At 48.4% G+C, this 18,153-nt stretch overlaps 1 protein-coding gene across 1 annotated transcript in view; it reads left to right on the top strand.

The window, feature by feature from the left end:
• Nucleotides 1-3,459: 3,459 nt before the first annotated feature.
• The window catches only part of LOC104490629 (glutamate receptor ionotropic, kainate 4), a 71,475-nt gene continuing 56,781 nt past the window's right edge, over nucleotides 3,460-18,153 (top strand). The window contains exons 1-4 of the mRNA XM_010132940.1: nucleotides 3,460-3,598; nucleotides 3,947-4,111; nucleotides 10,332-10,429; nucleotides 13,850-14,015. Coding sequence (XP_010131242.1) covers nucleotides 3,460-3,598; nucleotides 3,947-4,111; nucleotides 10,332-10,429; nucleotides 13,850-14,015 — 568 coding nt within the window. The remainder of the gene's footprint in view (nucleotides 3,599-3,946; nucleotides 4,112-10,331; nucleotides 10,430-13,849; nucleotides 14,016-18,153) is intronic.

The raw sequence follows: 18,153 nt of genomic DNA, 5'->3' as shown, positions 1-18,153 counted from the left end.
AGGATGAGTTGCTGTGTCTCAGCCCAGCTCCAGGAAGAGAGCTGCCTCCATTGCACGCAAGCTGACAGCACCGCCTGTCCCCTGTTCGCTGTTTGGGGAAAAGCAGTAGGACTTTCCCATTTGGGGTGAGAATTGAATGTCTTTCATCCTCCTGAAGAAGTTCCTGCAGAGTAAGAGGGGAAAAGTCAGAAGAGTTTGAGCATTTGCCTTTCATGCTGCAGTGGCTGTGCTCTGCTTGAGTGGAGTGAAAATGCTGCAGCCAGGCGCCTCGCCCCTGGCTGTCCCTCTGCGTGGGGCAGCCACGTCTGCACGTGCTGTGGGGCCAGGGCTGAGGGAGTTCAAGGGACCCACATCTCTGGGGAGCCCCTTGTCCAGCTCCTGTCTGGAAAAGGCACTCGCAGATATCCTATACACTATATCCTGGAATATCTTGGGCTTGGACCACGTGTGTGCTAGCACACGTTGCATGCGCCCCTGGCTGTCCCTCTGCGTGGGGCAGCCACGTCTGCACGTGCTGTGGGGCCAGGGCTGAGGGAGTTCAAGGGACCCACATCTCTGGGGAGCCCCTTGTCCAGCTCCTGTCTGGAAAAGGCACTCGCAGATATCCTATACACTATATCCTGGAATATCTTGGGCTTGGACCACGTGTGTGCTAGCACACGTTGCATGCGTGCATCACACGTGTCTCATCGGAGAGCACCGACTCCTGCCTCCCTGCCCTGCATCGTGTCTGCCCCCACTGAGGGCTGGGAAATAACTGACGCGAGGATGATGTGTAGGAAAGTTATTGAAATATGTTCTTCTCAGGGGGCACTGACACACCATTGTGGTTTTTTGCTATCATCAATAACTTTTTCTAGTTCTTGCTGTTAAATCATTAACTCCGAGTGTCGCATTTGGAATTTGTATTTGAAAACCTGGTGATGTCGAATAAAAACCCAGTTATTACTATATTAAGGATGTTTATCAGTAAAGACTGGAACATCCCATGGGAAAAGATATTTCCAGCCAGTTCTTCCTGAGAAAAGCTCAGCCGCTGCCAGTCCTCACGGGCTTCCCTTGGAGCTGGTCGGCTCTCAGGCGCTGTGAAATCCAAAGCAGCCCTCAGTCGGGCATCACAGACACGGGTGCTCCTGACTCCCTCCGAAATACTTCTCTCCTAATTCATCCAGAAGGCAGGCTGGATTGGAGACCTTCAGTATGACAGCGAAGGTGCTTTTTGAGGCAAACAAAGTTTGAGACTTTGATGTAAGTTTTCAGGATTAAAGATTTACTTGATGCATCTTCCCACATTTAATAGACAGACAGGGACAGATGAAAGGGAATTTCTGTAACGTTTTTCGTTCGTACTTAATGACGCCACTATCAGATGAGCTTTGGCACTGTGTCCCAAGACATGAAGTTTTAAAACTAACCCTTTTTTTAACATTAAATGACCTTTTTCATCTGCTAGCTTCAATAAATAAAGATTACTTCAACCTCATTACCTAGTCCTTTCTGGGGGCTGGTTTAATATTTGGTGAAACTAACAAGTCTCCCAAAATGCAACTGAACAAATTTCACTGGTTTTCTATCCCAAGCCCCGGAGGGAGCTAGGAAGCCGTAACATGGGTTGATTAGTGGCTGGGCTCTTTAATATTTGGTGAAACTAACAAGTCTCCCAAAATGCAACTGAACAAATTTCACTAGTTTTCTATCCCAAGCCCCGCAGGGAGCTAGGAAGCCGTAACGTGGGTTGATTAGTGGCTGGGGGAGTGCCACTGTCCCCTCTGTCCCAGGGTTCAGACGGGCTGGCTGTGCCCTTTCTTTTCCAAAACCTGACACTTGCTGTGAGCACTTTCCCCTTCCGCAGGTGTTTGCTCCCAAGGTGGGCTGCAAAGTCCAGTCTCAGTCAGAGCTGAGTAGGGAAGAGGGTTTGATTCGGTTTTTTCCTCTTAGCTGTAGGGAAGTATTCAAGGTCTCTAAAAACAAAAATGGAAAATCCCATCCTGAATAGGCAGAGAAAATATTTGTGCCTAGGTGACCTGAGGAAATGATTTTAAATGCTTTGGGTTTGTCTCTTGTGTAGTTAAATACATTTTAAAAATAAGTTAGTGGAAGTGAATTTTGTTTGAAAAATGTCAGTTGAAGAAAACGCTTTAAAATGTTGTCCGGTTTAGTGATTTTGGAGTTTTAAATTAGAAAATAATGAAGCTAAGAATGCTGACATACACTCTCTCACCATTGATCTTTAATTTTACTGTGTCAGCGTGGAAAGTGAGCAGCATTTTGTGGTGTAGATCAGATTCAGTACATTGCTTTACCCTATCCTGGAAATGGGGCTGTGGTGAAAAGTTTACACTGCAGACAGTTTTATGTAAGAGAACTTACTTCTCTGCTGCTTTCCTAGAGACGTGGGGAGTGGAGCAAACTTCTTGCTGGGGCAATTTAATCTCCCAGCTTCTCTGTAATTAAGAGCAGTCACCAGCCATATCGTTGTCTAAAAAAACCTGTGATCCGTGCTCCTGGCCTTGGAGGAAAGCACAACCTTTTTTTCTGGCATAATGAGATGAAGATTAACTGCCCTAGCTTTGCAGATAATGATGGTGCTTGTGTGTTAGCGAAGCAGAGGAGATGGTGTTGCCTGAAGGACTGGGAATGTTCACGAGACATCTGTGCACATCGTACAAGAAGTATTGCTCTGTATTTCTTTATCAGTACTCAGCTCAGTTTACCTCCCATAAAACTGGGGAAAAGTAGGAAGAGAAGGAGTTTTGGAGCAGGTATCATCTGGATACCAAGTAAATCAGGCTGGTGTGGACCACCTTTGCTTCACCACTGTATTTGGCATTTAGTTACCTTGGACAGCTGGGGGCTTTGGGCAGGACTGAGAAGCAGAGGTGCTCTGCAGCTTTGTCCTGAGAGAGGAGATCCCGCTGGGGCCAGCACAACAGTGCTGGCAAAAGAGCCCTGAAGTGCAGTGCAGTGTGGTGTCTGATATACGCAACAAATAACAATGCTGCTTTTCCCCAGGTACTACTCAGCAGCTGCATCCTGGGGAGACTCCTATTAGCAAGGATACACCCACTGGGGTGCGGAAATTCTGCCAGCTCGTAACGAAATGCTGTGATTATTGCCTGACTCCAATTTCTTTCTGCTTTCCATCAAGAAAATAAAAATAATACCCCACACTGTATCCTTCTGCCTGACACAGATTTGAGTGGGCAGGCCCAGGAGCTGAGTTCAAGAGTCAAGTGCTTTCTGTTTGAAAAATATTTGTCCCTTCCCACCCACGGCTGCCCACATGCTTCTTGAAATATTCCAGCTATCAGCACCATACCAATGCTTTCCCAGACAAGCGGATCGAAGCTGTCTGGAGTCGTTCTTCTGTGCTGGGATGGGAGGCAGTGCCTGGATCTGGGCTGCCTGGGTCTGCACAGCTGGATGTCTCTCTCGAGGAGCACTCAAGGCAGGCAGGCGATGCCCGTGCTGCAGTGGGTGCTGGGCACTGCCAGCACCCGGCAGCGTGGGCGGCCGTGTCGTGCTACAGCACGCCAGCAGCTAATGCAGCCGATGCTGCAGAGATTTCGCCACCCACGTGTCTGGCAAGACCTGGCAGGTGGGCGAAGTGGCGGGAAAGGCAGGATGCACTAACAATAGTGGTGGCAGGAGCACAAGTGGCAGCTGCTTGAATGGCAGTGGAGATCCCGAAAGGGTGCTGGGAACAGGGGGGATGCGGAGGTGCATGGCCACGTGTCTGGCAAGACCTGGCAGGTGGGCGAAGTGGCGGGAAAGGCAGGATGCACTAACAATAGTGGTGGCAGGAGCACAAGTGACAATGTGGCAGCTGCTTGAATGGCAGTGGAGATCCCGAAAGGGTGCTGGGAACAGGGGGGATGCGGAGGTGCATGGACCCCAGCCAGGTCCCTGCCAAGCCTAACTGCTGCCAATGCCTTTGCTCCTGCAGCTGCCATCCTGGATGACCCCATGGAGTGCAGCAGAGGGGAGAGGCTCTCCATCACCCTGGCCAAGAACCGCATCAACCGCGCGCCTGAGCGGGCGGGGAAAGCCAAAGTGGAAGTGGACATTTTTGAGCTGCTGCGAGACAGCGAGTATGAGACGGCAGAAACCAGTAAGTAGCCCTTCACGTAGCTGGTCCTTCCCCAGTTATTCTCTCTGTCAGCTCACAGGAGGTGCCTGGCACACTGCACTTGCTGCAGAGGATAATCGTGTGATAGTCAGGGGGATACACAGGGTAAAAAGCTCCTCTGTCAACACTTCAGGGATCAACACGTGCTAGCATGACAGTGGGTCTCTGCAAAGCCCCAGACCTGCCCTGCCTGCCCAGGCCCAGGCTGGCTTGGTGCAGGGGTTTGGCGCAGTCTGGATGCGGGTGCAGCATCCCCTCGGGGGGTGCATGGGACCTTTATCAGTGCGCGTGCTGCGTTCAGCACCAGCCGTTCACTTGGAAGGACTGGCCCTGCTGGGGGCATCCACTGCAGGGGTACCGAGCACGCGGGGAGGTTAGGCTCGGAGAGCGAGCGCTGAGAGCAGTTTTCACATGAGGGTCTAAGCGTGGTGTTGCGAGGTGAGCCCTGGTGTAGACTGAGAGGATCTGGGTCCCCAATAAGCTTTACCACCATTCAGCTCAGCATCTTGGGGCAAGTTATTTTCTTTAATCTGTATGCCAATACAGGAGGCAGTGCTCCTTTGTGAAGTACTTAATGGTGGGCAAATAAGAGAGTCTGGGCAAGTTCGGTGCAATTAAGTTATTTTTAAAACCCCATGGAACGCCGTGTGTCAGCAAACATGATAGATCTTCCAGTGCTTTAGATTGGCAGTGGTTTTGTTTGCGCAAAGTGGAGTTTTCAAGTGATGTTTAAAATCATGTGGATTAAAAAGAGCTGATTTTGAAAGAGCAGTGTACTTCCCATGTTGCTTTGGAGTCTTCTAATGCAAGCACGTCTCTGCTATAGCTGTTCCTCTAGACGCCTGGCACGTCAGCTCTGTGGTGATATATAAAAAAAATAATGGTCAGTGTCCCAGAGACCTCTCAGGAGCCCGACTGAAAGAAACGGAAATGATCTATAATAGCTTCTTCCTGTAAGAGGGAAAACCCTTTGGAATAGGGTACCTTCCCTTTAGAATCATTTTACGATGACCTTTAGAGTTCGAGGGAGGACTACAATTTTTTATTACAAGTTGGCTTGAAAAAGCTGGAGAAATCATTTTAAATAACAGGAATTTTAGTCTCATTTCCCAGTGGTTCTCTGTTCCAAGCCTGTGCGCTGTGCAGGAGTGGTACTCTGTTGTGGTCTAGAGCAGTTCTGGTTTCTCACACAGCTTTGGTGTTCGTTGTGCGGGTGCTGAGCATCCCTGTGCCTGGGGGCCCCCGGGGGCTGTGGAGCCAGCGCTGCGCAGGAGCAGGTCTCTGGGTACCTGGCGGAAAGGGCTCAATGGGCCTGCAAGATCGGCAGATCTCGCCTTCAATTCCTGAATTAGCATTTGCCTTATTTATAGAAGTGTTCAGTTAATAAAGCGCATTTCAGCAAGTACCTGTATGTCTATTTATAGACCCCGTCACCCATGAGACAGCCTGGATTAAGATCATCACACGCAGCATCACAGGAACCGTTTAAAATGGCAGTGCTCCACCTTTTCGGATGCCTCCTCTCTTTTAACTTTTTCGTGGTCTTTCCCGTCTCTTTGTTACTGTGAGCATCCTGCTTCCCCCTCACTTGGCACAGCAGTAGGGTGAACCCAGTTTCCATGGCCAGGCCATGCAGAAGGGATGGGGACTGCCTGGCTTTCCAATTGCATTCCCAGTTTGTCCCCAAAAGTATCCCAAACCTCCCAGTGAGCCTCCTAGGGAAGGAGAAGATGGCTTATACGCCTGAGCCTTCAGTCTTTGAAAGACCCAGGAGCATTTTTAGTTTCATTCTTCTTCCTTTCTTAAGAATCTTGTGCGTGCAGCAGGGTTTCTGTTCTTTCCCTTAGCCCGGGAACCAGGCTCGATTTCCAAGGGACCTGAGCTGTGGTACGGTTGTGTGTGGTTGGACTCGATGATCTTAAAGGTCTTTTCCAACTAGATGATTCTGTGATTCTTTCTCACTTGCACCTTTTAACACTGCTTGGAAATTAATCTGTTGGAATGTTTTTCAAGCAGAAGAATACTAATTTGCTGAAGTATTATGCAAGAAGTTGTTGATTTCAGCAAGTGGGGTGTTTAGGGAGAATGTGGAAGTGGGATAAATGAGGGAGAGACAATCTTCCATGTCAGATTTTCACCCTGGGGTGATTCTCTTTGCTTTCTTTACTTTGACTTAGAGAATGTAAAAAGTAGAAATCAGAGCAAACCAATTTGACTTTGGTGAAGTGAGTATTCACATAATTTTGCAATATGTTATTTGCCTTTTCAGAGTGAAAAATATCTTGAAGCATTTCTTACAAAAGGAAAAATCTGGATTCTGCATGGCTCTGCTATTAATGTCACTGAAGCTATTCATCATTTATGCTGGTAGTAGAGGGGAATCAGATCCTTTATCTTAAATTTCAAGGCTTTCATGGCTTTCGCGTATCTGACTTCTCAGCTTTAATATGGCGCTGATATTTGTTATCACACGTCATATTAATAAAAGCAGTTTAGATGTTTTAACCTATGACTGCAAAGCTGTTATACATCTGTTTAATACTGTTCTCGAATTTCATGCCCTTTGAATCACCCTTAAATATCACAGCCAGCACGCGTAGCTGACTGATCTAGGAGTGCTGTGATTACACCCCATCCGTGATATTCCCTGTACAATTAGTGCTTCAAGAGAAGAAACACTGTTTGAGAGTTAGTTTTAATGTTATTGTTGAGCTTTTTTTTTCTTTCCGTTTTCCTCCTGTCTGACTCAGGCATCTTACTGTTAGGGGCCCACAAAATTACAATTGCTGTAACAGGTAAAATATGAGTCAGTCTTAATCACATTCCTGCATGGTTTGCTGTTTCAGCTTTATATATGAAGGAAGACAAACATTGACTGTTCTTGTATGCAGCATCTGTTAAGGCCTGTGTTCTGAAATGAGTTTGCAGTGGAAGGTTATGGATAGAGCTTTTTTTGCCAGGATAAGTAAAGCCTGTTCTCCCTTTGTGTTTGATGTTTTGGCTCCTTTTATGGAGATCCAAAATGATTTGTTTAATCATGTCTTTATCTAGAACACTTTATTCCTTTTGATGTCCAGGGAGGGACAGATTTTGTACATGTCACCCTGTTCCCTCTCGTCTCATCAGTCTTTTAAGCTTCTTTCTGTTGTTAATCCAAACATTTCGGGGCAGGTCAGCAGTCAGACTGCATGAGCAACTGGAGGATTTTTAATTTTTATTTATTCACACCAGTATTTCGAAGTGCCTGATACGTCCTTTCAGTGCCATTGGCTCAGATGTGCTTTTAACTGTCCCTCCATTTTTGAGATCCTGTTGGATTTCACGCTCAAGCCTGCTCTGGTTGCAGGTTCACATTAAGACACAAAAGGGAGCACAAAATGCTGCAGGGAGCGGTCTCAGAGCCACGGTGCAGGATGCATTCTCTGTAACGCTGTCGGTCTGTGCGCTTGGTGGTTTTTGCGTGAGAATGTCATCCTGACCAGTCCCTGTCATTGAAGATCCTCTGGTATGTTTTGCAATCATGCTAATGTTGAGGTAATTGATACCTTCCCTGCTCATTTATTTTCAGTTAGAGGCAGGACTCCTCGTTGCATGCTGTTGGACACCCCTGTATCGGGTATCTGCATGCAGTGAAAGAGAAGCTGTGTTCTGGCTCTGGGTGGATGCTCTCACCGGAGCACTTTCACAGAGAGTTTCAGGATGTGTTTGCCAAGTGCCCTGAGATCCCAGGAAGAGAAAAGCACTGTCTGACCATCGCCAAGTGGGTGTACGTACATATATAATGCAAGAGTCTATAAAAAGGCCTTCAGGTCAAGAATGATCAGCAGTATCCACGTCCCATCTCATGAAAAACTGTTTTTTTACGTGATGTCTTTTCAATGTCCTGTATTTACTGAGGTACTGAATTCTAAAAATTATAAAAATTGGACGTTGGGCAGAGGTAACCGGGTTAGCACCAATCCAAAATGTGTCCAGCGTGGTATATAGCTTACATGGGCCCTTGTGTTGAAGTCTGTCGAGATTTGAGTGGCAGGGGCTATGCCAGTACCTGTGGTTATAGTCTGTGTGGTTAGCAGGGATGAATTTTTGGTACAGGGCTGATGCTTCCGCATCCCTGCAAGTGCCAGTCTGAATCCGCAGTGCCCACAGTGGTAGCAGGGCTGAGCCTTTTCACCCTGTAGAGACTAACTGCGTCAGGGAATGCTCTGCAGTAGGAAATGTGTCTGGATTACAAGAGAAGCAGCTTCCCAGGTGTGGTCAAAACCTTTGCCTGTGGCACCTCCACTTTGTCTTCATTTTCCTTAATTTTACTGGATGTTTCATCCTGGGGGTGACAAGCCAGGTCTTTTTCTTCTGACAATGGTTGCAACTCAGTTGCTGTGACTACTTAACCCCCTTTTTACCAGAGAGGAGAAGGAAAGTGCTCACTCATCTTTCCCCTGCATGCACACCAAAAATTCTCCCCAGGACGTTTGCCCTCAGACCTGTGGATAAAGAGGACTTGGAGCAGCTCCTTCCTTCTAGATGCTGAGCTGCAGAGCACTCAGAGGGCTTGCTGCAGCTGAGAGGGACTGATGAGTGCCACTGAGACATGCAGGGTTTTCAAATTGCTGGTGCTCTTATTTAAAAGGATCTTCTGAAGAGGTATAAGTGCCTGTAAATTTTTAAGCACAGAGGAGAAGCAAGTACTGCCTTCCTTTGACGATGCTGCAGAAAATTATCGCTCATTCTGTAGCAGATTGAGATGGTTGAGGGTGAGAGAGCATGGAAGGAAGAAAAACCCAAGAGAAGATGTTTGCATGTCATCAGCACTTTCTGTAAGAAGTCAGAGCAATCAGAAAATGGACTGTAGGCATTCGCTTGCTGAATGCTGCGCTCAGTCCCTTAGCTGGCTGTTCTAAACAAACCCCAAGCACGGTATAGGCTCTTGTTTCATCTCAAGTCTTGATTTAAAGACTTGAAGTTGATAAAAAACCTGCTCTGACCTGTAGCTTGACAGTTTTGATTAATTCCTTTCACTACAAAAAATATGTCCTGGTGTGAATTTTTCTAGGTCCCTTTTACAACCGCTGAATCCAGGTAACTTTTTACAACCATCGCAGAAGTTGCTCTGACAGGTAAGGCAGGGCTGTGGAAGAGACCAGCCGTTTGACACTGAAGAGGCACTATCTTTAAAATCTCAGCTCGGGGATACGGGAGTTCAGTTTTCACATGTGAAAGCGTCGTGAGCTTTCTCTTGCCAGAACTAGTAAGTAGTTGCAGAGCCTGCTTTGTCCCCTTCTTCAGAAAGCGTCATTTGATGCCACTTGAGCAAAAGCAGCTTTGTCTGTCTGGGGAGGAAGGAGCTGAGTGCGTGCGATGCTGAGGCAGGTCTGCTATTTCGGAATAAGCCGTGGCCAGCACGTGTTCAGACAGGCCTTTCAGAGTTTGTGGATTTAGGCGTGAGGGGCTCTCGCCTTCTGTTCATGAGGCTTTGCCTTATGCAAGCTTTTCTGGAGGAGCATTTCTGAGCGACGGGGTTGATTGGGATGGCAGTGGGGAGGTGATACCAGCTGGGATAGTCCTGGCAGTGCCATGCAGCTAAATTTGTGTTGTGAATTAAAAGGACAAAAGGTTGCAGTTTAACCCGGCAAGCTTGAGGGAAGAGATTTAACTTCTTCATTTCTCAGGGTCTTTTTATTGTTCTGCTAACCTTGGTGGCATGAAGCCAGAAGATTAACTACTGCCAGAAAAAACAACAAATGAAAAACAGTAATAGGATCCTTATTAGTAGCACTGAGCTCTGCAGAGGATAAGAACAGAGATTCATACAAGTTTGTTTGCTGCTAGATGATGCTTTGAAGCTAGGTCACTGCCGTCTTTAGCATCTTCCATAAAGTTTAGTTATGTTTTACACTGGAGAAGAAGATGGGGCCAAAAAGGGATGTTGTAAGAAAGAGACCCCAGTTGTGAGTCAGAGATTAGAAATACCGGGGCTTTGGGGAGAGTTCAGGTGGAATTTAGAAAGGCCTGGAAGGACAGAGAGGTGGGTGTGCTTCAGAGGGAATAGAGGGCTTTGGGGGGACATAAATGGCAGGGAGGATGTTGTGGGAAGCAGATGATACCATGTCCTTAGTAAGGCGCAGCAAGTATTGTAAGCATGACTGGTTGCTGGAAAAAAGGATGATGTCTAATACATGTTTCCTCTTTCTGGTGCCCACAGTGTGCCAGATTCTCCCAAAAGGGGTGGTAGGTGTCCTGGGACCTTCCTCAAGCCCAGCCTCGAGCTCTATTATCAGCAATATCTGTGGGGAGAAAGAGGTAAGTGGAAAAGTTCCATGTTGAAGTACCGTTCCGTGCCCTTGCACTGATGAACTTGACCCCAATGCCCTCATGCCCAGCAGCTGCCCAGGTCTAAGAGGGTAAAGCAGGAGCCCTGGCTCCTTCCTCCCAGTGTTGCACGGCAGCCCTGGGGCGAAAGTGGAATCACCCACCAGGGGTGAGAGCCACTGCAGAGATCCCCAGCCCCACCTCCTGCCCGTTGTCCTTTGAACTGACAATGCTCTCGGTGGGCTCTGGTCACAGCAGTGCTTCCCGCTGGCTGCTGTCTGGTGCCCGAGCTCCCTGGGAACGCAGCGTGTTGCTGGTGATTCAGTAAGTATGGATTAGGTTTTTAATTCCCCACTGTACCGAGCAGCAATGCCTTCTGTGCAGATCCCTTGCAGAAGGACTTTCTGCAGCCTTGAAGGGTTTCGTCTGAGACAGTCACATCTACACCAAGTCTCAGCTGCAGCAGCACAGCTGGCTGCAGCTTCCAGCTCTGCCTGATGCTGCCTCCTCCCATGCCTGGGGCTGCCTCCTGCAGTTCTTGTTCAAGTCTGCTGCTCTCTTTCGCAGTCATCGTTTCTGCATACACACACCTTTCCACGCAGCTCCCCAAACCCTCTCCAGCTGATGTCCACATGCCCCATCATCTACAGCGTATTCTGTCCTCATGTCCCAGCTGCGAGGCAGAGCAGGGCCATCACCTCCATCAGACAGGAGCGGTGAGGTACCTGCCCGTGGTACTCTGGGGCATCCTTGGCAAACTTGCTGTAGTCATCTTAGCCACTGTACTGTCCTTCCCGTGCTCTGCCATGGCTTCTAATGAGCAGGGTTGTCAGCCTGGTTTATCGTCCTTTCTCCTAATGCACATATTCTTGCAGCGTCTTCCTTTTCCATTTTCTTTCTCTTTTGTACCTGCCTTGTCCTTGTTTTCATCTGTATCACCGTTTACTTACCTTCCTTCCCATGCAACACTGATGTGAACTGTGTCCCTGCTGACCGGGGGTGCAAAAACCTCAGCTCCCCCTGGTAGATGCAAATCCCAGCCAAAACACCTGAGTGTGACATTACTTTGTGCACATACATGAAAAGCTGCACCCCTTTCTGTTCACTGCTGCTCCATCACTGCAAACCCTTTTTATCTGTGTCCAAACTATGTGCGTGATTTAATATTTTATAATCCTCGAACCATCTTACACTGATCTGGCTCTGCTCACGGCTAAAGAAATTGAGTTCTCTTCTCATAGTTCATCCCTTTAAAGCCAGATAACATCTCTCTGCCATTTAGTGGTCTCTCTCTGGAGCCCAGTCTCCAGGGAAGGGAGTGCCTGGAACTGAACACTGTAAATAACTTGCGTTCACAAGTGGCTACTGCTTTTTGTTCCCTGAGAATCAGAAGTGTTGAAGAGATCTTTTAGACCTAGTGCTTTGGGCTGCAGCAGGATGGGTCTCTCGAGAGTCTTTTGTTGTGCTTTCTCCAGTTAAATGTCCCAGACATGTGCTCCATCCCAGGCAAAAGCAGCCCTGAAGTAACAGATTGCAAGTGGTTTTCCCCTGAAATTCGTATTCAGTCTGAGTCTCTGATCAAAGAAGTCTCTTCATTTTTTTTTCAGAAATGAAAGGTGAGTGCTAGTGCACATCTAAGATATTTGATTCTCAAGTTTGATCTTGGCTGCCCTCCTAGTGATGTCAACTTGCAGTAACTCTCTGTGATTTATATCGCAGTAGCGTTAGCTGGTGCCGCTGTGTTGAACACGATACAGTAACCCAGCCACAGCCATTGTACTTACAGCCTTCCGTCAGGTGAAGGAAAGTGTCCCTGTTTTACCCCCGAGGCACCAGGCGGTGGAGTGACTGGCCTGATATTCACCTGTGGTAAAGCTGGGGGATGAGCCTGTACCTGGTGCGCTACCTCTCCAGTGCCTCAAGATTCCCTTCTCTCCTGTCTCGAAAGGGATGCTCTACTGGGGCAGAGTTCTTGGAACGCAGAGGAGGGCTTTAGGTCTGAACGTGAGCTCTGAACCAGGGCCGTGATCAGCTCTGGCCGCTTGCAGGGGCTGCGGTGGTGGCGGCTGCCTTCACCTCTGTCTGCATCTCTCTTTTCTCTGGCAGGGGCTGTTGCTGCAAGTCTCAGGCTCTGTCTGGGTCCCCACAGTGATCAGCAGGCTTGTCCTGGAGCTGCCCTGCCTGCTCTGGTTAAAGGAATTTGCCTTTCGCTTACAGTTTGTCTCTCGTCCTGTTAACGGAGCCCGTGATGAGGGCTGCAGAGTGAAATCAGGGCAGATAGCAGCTTATTACTCTTTAACTTTCCTATTGCTAACCAAAAACCTTATGCTGACAGTAAAGCAGCCATCACTACCTACTAACAGCCTTTCCCGAGAGAAAAGACATGGGAGCCATGGGCTGATACCTTCTGGAAGGACTAATAATGAAGGAAAAGAAGACTTGACACTCCTCTAATGAAGCGAAAGCAGATGTTTCCCTTTCTCTGTCTCCCATTTCTTCCAAATAATTCACTTAGCAAAAGGAAAACAATATTCCTTCTCTTTATTTGGTTGAATTCCTCTGTTGTTGAGTTTGATCCATCTGCCCACCCACTCCCTCTACACGGAGCTGTGAGGTGTGCAGCAGAACCTCCCTGGAGGGAGCCCTTGGGCTGTTCTCCCTGCCCTGTGCTTCCCCTTCCCCAAATTCCCTGTGAAATGGCATCTCACTCCCACCTCCTGCTCTGCTGTATTAATGACACGCGCAGCGTTATTAGGTCTAGCAGTTACGGTCTCATTGGAGCTTGCCCGCCATATGGCCACCGCTTACCTCTCCATTGATCAAAAAAGCCCAAAGCTTCTGGCTGCTGCATCTGTTTCTCTCCCTACTGAGCCTTGCCAGCACAGGGTCGTCTTGTTCTTCCCTTCATCTCTCCTAATTACCTGACGACAAATCGATACTGCAGGCGGAGGTGGATTTGCAGCACTTCATCCATCAGGCACACGGCAAAGGTCTGGGGGTCGCCAGCATGGGCTGTGTAGCAACCTGCCTGCCTGCAAAGCGTTCCCTGGATTTACCCAGGCAGCGAGCCTGAAACCAAGTGTGGGCCTGGCTACAATTAGTGCCCAAGCTAATTAGGTTGAACTCATCCAGAATGGTTTCCTGTGCTGTAACTGTAGCCCCATTGGCTTTTTCCGAGTGGCTCAACAAGACTTTTCTTGATCCATTCCTTTCCACAGCTTCTTGTTGCTGAGATGATACTTTTCCTCCCACCCTCCTCCGTTCACTCCGGTGATGTTCTGCAGTTTTGTTGGGATATTTCACTTTCTACCTGCTGTGCATTTTGCACCAAAGGTCATTTATGGTAGATGTACTTGGTTTTATTTCTTTTTCCTCTTTAATTATGTTTTCTTTCCCTTCCTCCCCACTTAGGTTCCTCACTTCAAAGTGGCACCAGAGGAGTTCCTGAAGCTCCAGCTCCAGCGGTTCACCACCCTCAACCTCCATCCCAGCAACACCGACATCAGCGTGGCCGTGGCAGGAATCCTGAATTTCTTTAACTGCACCACTGCCTGCCTCATCTGCGCCAAGGCTGAATGTAAGTCATTGCCAGGCTGCATTTGGCTGCCCCGTGCCTGCTGTTCCCTCTCTTTCTGTGTGTTTGGTGCCTGTTGGAGAAGGTCCCATAGGCAGCATGGGCAGCTGCCTCGCTGGTGCATCCCCGGGTGTTGCTCGCCTGGTTGTGGTGGCGGGGTCCTTTCTGTTGGCAGCAGGCAGACACTCGGTCATAGCAGCCCAAAACAGTAGAGACCTGCAGGGCAGGTTTTTCTCCCTGTTGCCCCATGGAGGTGTTTGTGAGGTTAGTGGGAGGAGGAAAGGGTGGTGGGGAGAGACTTGCCTGCTTTCTGTTTGACAATCTGAAGAGTGTTTTGCTTGCACAGATGGGTTTTTGAAATGGAAAAAAAAAAAAAGGCTTAGGCTTGATTCGAGAGAGTATTTTAGACAAGTAAAGCTTTTTGAAATATGTCTTTCCCAAATCCACGTGCAGTTAGTGGCCTAAAAGTAGGACTTGATTAATAGTCAATACGCTGCACAGCCTCTTGGGTTCTGCAGCCATACATCTGTTGGTAATTGTGCATCTGGATGCTGGAGCGTTCACCTCAGCAAGACCATATTCATCTCAGCGTAATTCTCCTAACATGGCAGGAGCAGGCTCTGCATCGTAATGGTTAGAGAGAATAAAGCGTGTCCTGTGCTTTTTTAAGGTCAGCGTGTAGGTAGGCAGCTGGTGTGTAGTAGCCACGTAAATTTGCTTTTATTATCCTGTACAAAAATTCATTGCATTAGGGTTTACCTTACAAACAGGCCCAGGAGAGGGACTTTGAACAGGCACGTGGATCCACTGAGAGCTTTGGGGATATTGGCAAGAGCTTAGCAGTCTCTGGCCGTGGGGCCAGGTACAAAGGAAAGGCAGCATCCTTTCCAGCTCGCCCTGGGCAAACTTCACACCGTCAGCTGTGCGAGTAACGTGGTGTAGTGGCAGACACCCGCACAGGGACAGAAGGAATAAGAATGTCTTTGCCTTTTCTTTTTGCCTGTGTACCCTGAGGAGACCGTATCCTCAACTGATGTCAGTCAGTAAATTGCCTTCATTAAGCACGCACAGATTTACCCCAGCAGAGGACCTGACCCAAAATTATGCAATTAAAGTCATGCAAATGGTCTCCTACATGACTTCTAGTGCTGGAATTTTTCATTGTCTAGTGAAAAGAAAGAAGTTTAAAAAAAATAAATAAAAGGAAGAAAAGATAATTAGGTTTTCTCACCTGCCGTGCAGCAGGCTGACAGCCCTGTCTCACGCTGCTGCCTGGCATGGAGCGCACAGACACATCAGCACACCGCTGTAGAGCCCTGCCCCTCTCCTCAGGTACGTGCCAAAACATGCAGGTGCCTCCCACTGAAATATTAATACCTCCCTGGTGTCAGTATGATTCTGACTTAACAAGATCAGAACCGAGGGAACCAAGTTGCTTGCATTAGAATAACACCCTTTTAATTGCATCAGTCTGGTTTATTTTACTCTGATGTTCCTGGATAACTCAATACTTAGGATGTGCAGTGCAACCCGAGTCCTTCCCGGATCCAGGGAAGCGGTGGAGTGGGCGCCTTTCATGCATTCAGCTGTTTGTGCTCAGTAAGGACCTTCTCTGAGCTAGGCTTGAAGCACAACATGCTCTGACTGTAACAGAGTGCAGCTTTTTGTAGGAGCACAAGCCCTCATTTTCCCCGAGGACAAGCAGGGCTCCTAAGCACAGTCCTTAAACAACTAACTGGAGGCACTTTGGGCTTTTGGAAGGTTCCCTGGAGGCAAATAAGGGGAGCATATGAGCTGTCTGCTCGGTGAGGAAATGCTATTTTGAGGGATGTTATTACTTAGATCCCAGGAGGGAGAGGCATAGCTGTTTTGGTGTAAGTACAAGGCTGTGTGATGAGACTCCTGGGTCCTATCCCGCGTGCTCGTACTATCACTGTGAGGAGTCACATCCTTCCACTGGGGACTGATTGTAATTTCTTGTGGCAGAAGCAGAAAGTGGCCCTCAAAGTCAATGAACTTAGGCCAGCCTGAGTGTGAATAGAATATGTGACTCAGTTTCTCTGTGGTGTGGAATAATTAGCTGGCTTGTTAATTGCTCTGAGGTTCTATCATGGAAGGATTTCTGTGACTCCACAGAAACCTCAACCCGAAAAGGCAACCGCAGACAAATACAGGGGTGCATAGGTTCATAGAGGCTCTGGATGTCAGAAGGAAGGAAGGAACACCCAGTGTTTAGGAAGGAAGACTAGGACACTGAGGTCAAAAAGGTTGTGCATGCCCTAGGGCCACAGGCTGGTGCCTGAAGCAATGTTGGTGCTTCCCAAGGGCACTGGCTGGCAGTGGGCTGCGTGCCAGGCACTCTGGAGGGGAGGCCACACCTGCAGAGACCTGGGAGTGGGCTACTCCTGCCAGCTCCAGATGTTTGCGTGAGAGAAAGAAAAGTCAAATAAGCAAGGTCAGGACTTCCCACTGGCCAGTTCAAACTGCTGACCTGCTTCGGTACTTAGAGTCCCTTGGGACTGTTTAAAGAGCACGTGCCTGACGCAGCCTCTGCACGCGGTGGTCCTCACTGCCAGGAGGGGTCGACGAGCCCTTGCTCCTGCTCAGCCTGCGGAGCAGCCTTCTGAAGTGCCAGTCTGTCAGCAGCAGCATCTCGCATCCCCTCCTCATCAAACAAAGAGGAATGTCTTCAGAGAAGAGGCTTCCTTCCACACCAGAGGAGCTGCAAGAGGAGCCCTGATGAGGCTACAGGCAGAATCTAATGTGATGGAAATGATGATTTCTTCAAGTCTTCCTTTTTTTCCTGGTCCCATTTCCTTCTCACTGTGCCTTACGTGCTTTAGAAATGTAGCAGCTGGGCTCTGCCTTCCTCGCTGCAGAGGCCAGGGTGTCTCTCAGGGTGTCTCCTGCCCTGGTGAGCTGTGGGTTGGAGGAGCAGGCAGCAGCAGAGGTCGTCAGCGATGAGAAGAATGAAGAGGAGGCCGAGGGTCTGTTGTAAATCACGAATTCATAGCAGCTGGCAGCAGGATGCTCTTCAGTTTGCAAGATTAACTTACGGCTGAGATATACAACCTTTGGCATTAAGGAGCGGGATCTAATTTTATTTCTGCAGGAAATTAAATGGAAAAGGCGTGTTTCCAAAGGGAACGGCTGAAGATTTCCCTGCAGATGCCCATGCCTTTCTGCGAATTTCTGTCCCCTTGAAAGCCACATTGTGGTGTAAATCTGGGCTTCTCCTACCAGCACGGTGGTGTGCAGAGTAGCACAGCTTTCCCTTTTCCTTCAGGTCTGCCCAAAGCCGAGCACAAAGTTTAAATCATTGCAGGGGGGGAAGGGTAAGTCCCCACATTGTCTTTTTTAATGCAAGGCTTAGTAAAGTGCTCTTAAGATCTTCCTCAGTTCTGCAGCATTCTGCATCCCGTTTTGCTGGGATGAGCTGTAAGTAATCTTGATATTCTCAGGACTGTCTGGTCCCTTGCAGGGGTGGAGTAAGGTGAAAATGATCCCCACAGGTAAAATTTACTCTTCGCTTGAGCTAGCACACACAAAAAAGTATTCAGGTGACGTCTAGTCCTTGTGTCCTGTGCACAGAGTGCGTTTACTGGCTAGTGAGAAACAGAAAGAAGCTGGTGTGATCTAGAGAAGTCCTGGCCATAACTGTTTTTGCAGTCCCTTGCTGAGTTCCTCCCTGTTCTCGGAGAAAAGGTAAGAGTGAATGTATTGTGAAGAACTCTGTGCAAATTTCCTGTGCTGAAAAACTCCTGCTGTGACTGAGAGGCTCCTCATCTTGAACTGTCCCTTTTAGTGCACGGCTTTGTTACCTCTATGAAGCGCTGGGAGCCCTTGAAAGCAGCACTCTCCAACGCTAATCACTCCGCATTTCATCTCTTCCCTGGCCCCTGACCTGGTGAATGAGCAGTTTCCTGCAGGCAAAAGTGCAGCTAAGAGTAGAACTCCGACTTGAGGATGGGTTTTGCCCCTCCACCAGCTGGGGCATGATTCTGCTGATAGTTCTTTTCAGTTCCCTTCAGTTCAGCTTTCTCCCTTTGTTTTGGCTTGCCATCCCATGCTAGAGTCCGTGACTTGCTAATGATTACATCTGGTGGTTTCTCTGGTCAATCAGACCTGACAGGAGGTTATT

The sequence above is a fragment of the Buceros rhinoceros genome, unplaced genomic scaffold (assembly GCF_000710305.1).
Source record: "Buceros rhinoceros silvestris isolate BGI_N320 unplaced genomic scaffold, ASM71030v1 scaffold17363, whole genome shotgun sequence".
Lineage (NCBI taxonomy): Eukaryota > Metazoa > Chordata > Aves > Bucerotiformes > Bucerotidae > Buceros > Buceros rhinoceros.
This window is presented reverse-complemented; position numbering and strand designations above follow the sequence as displayed.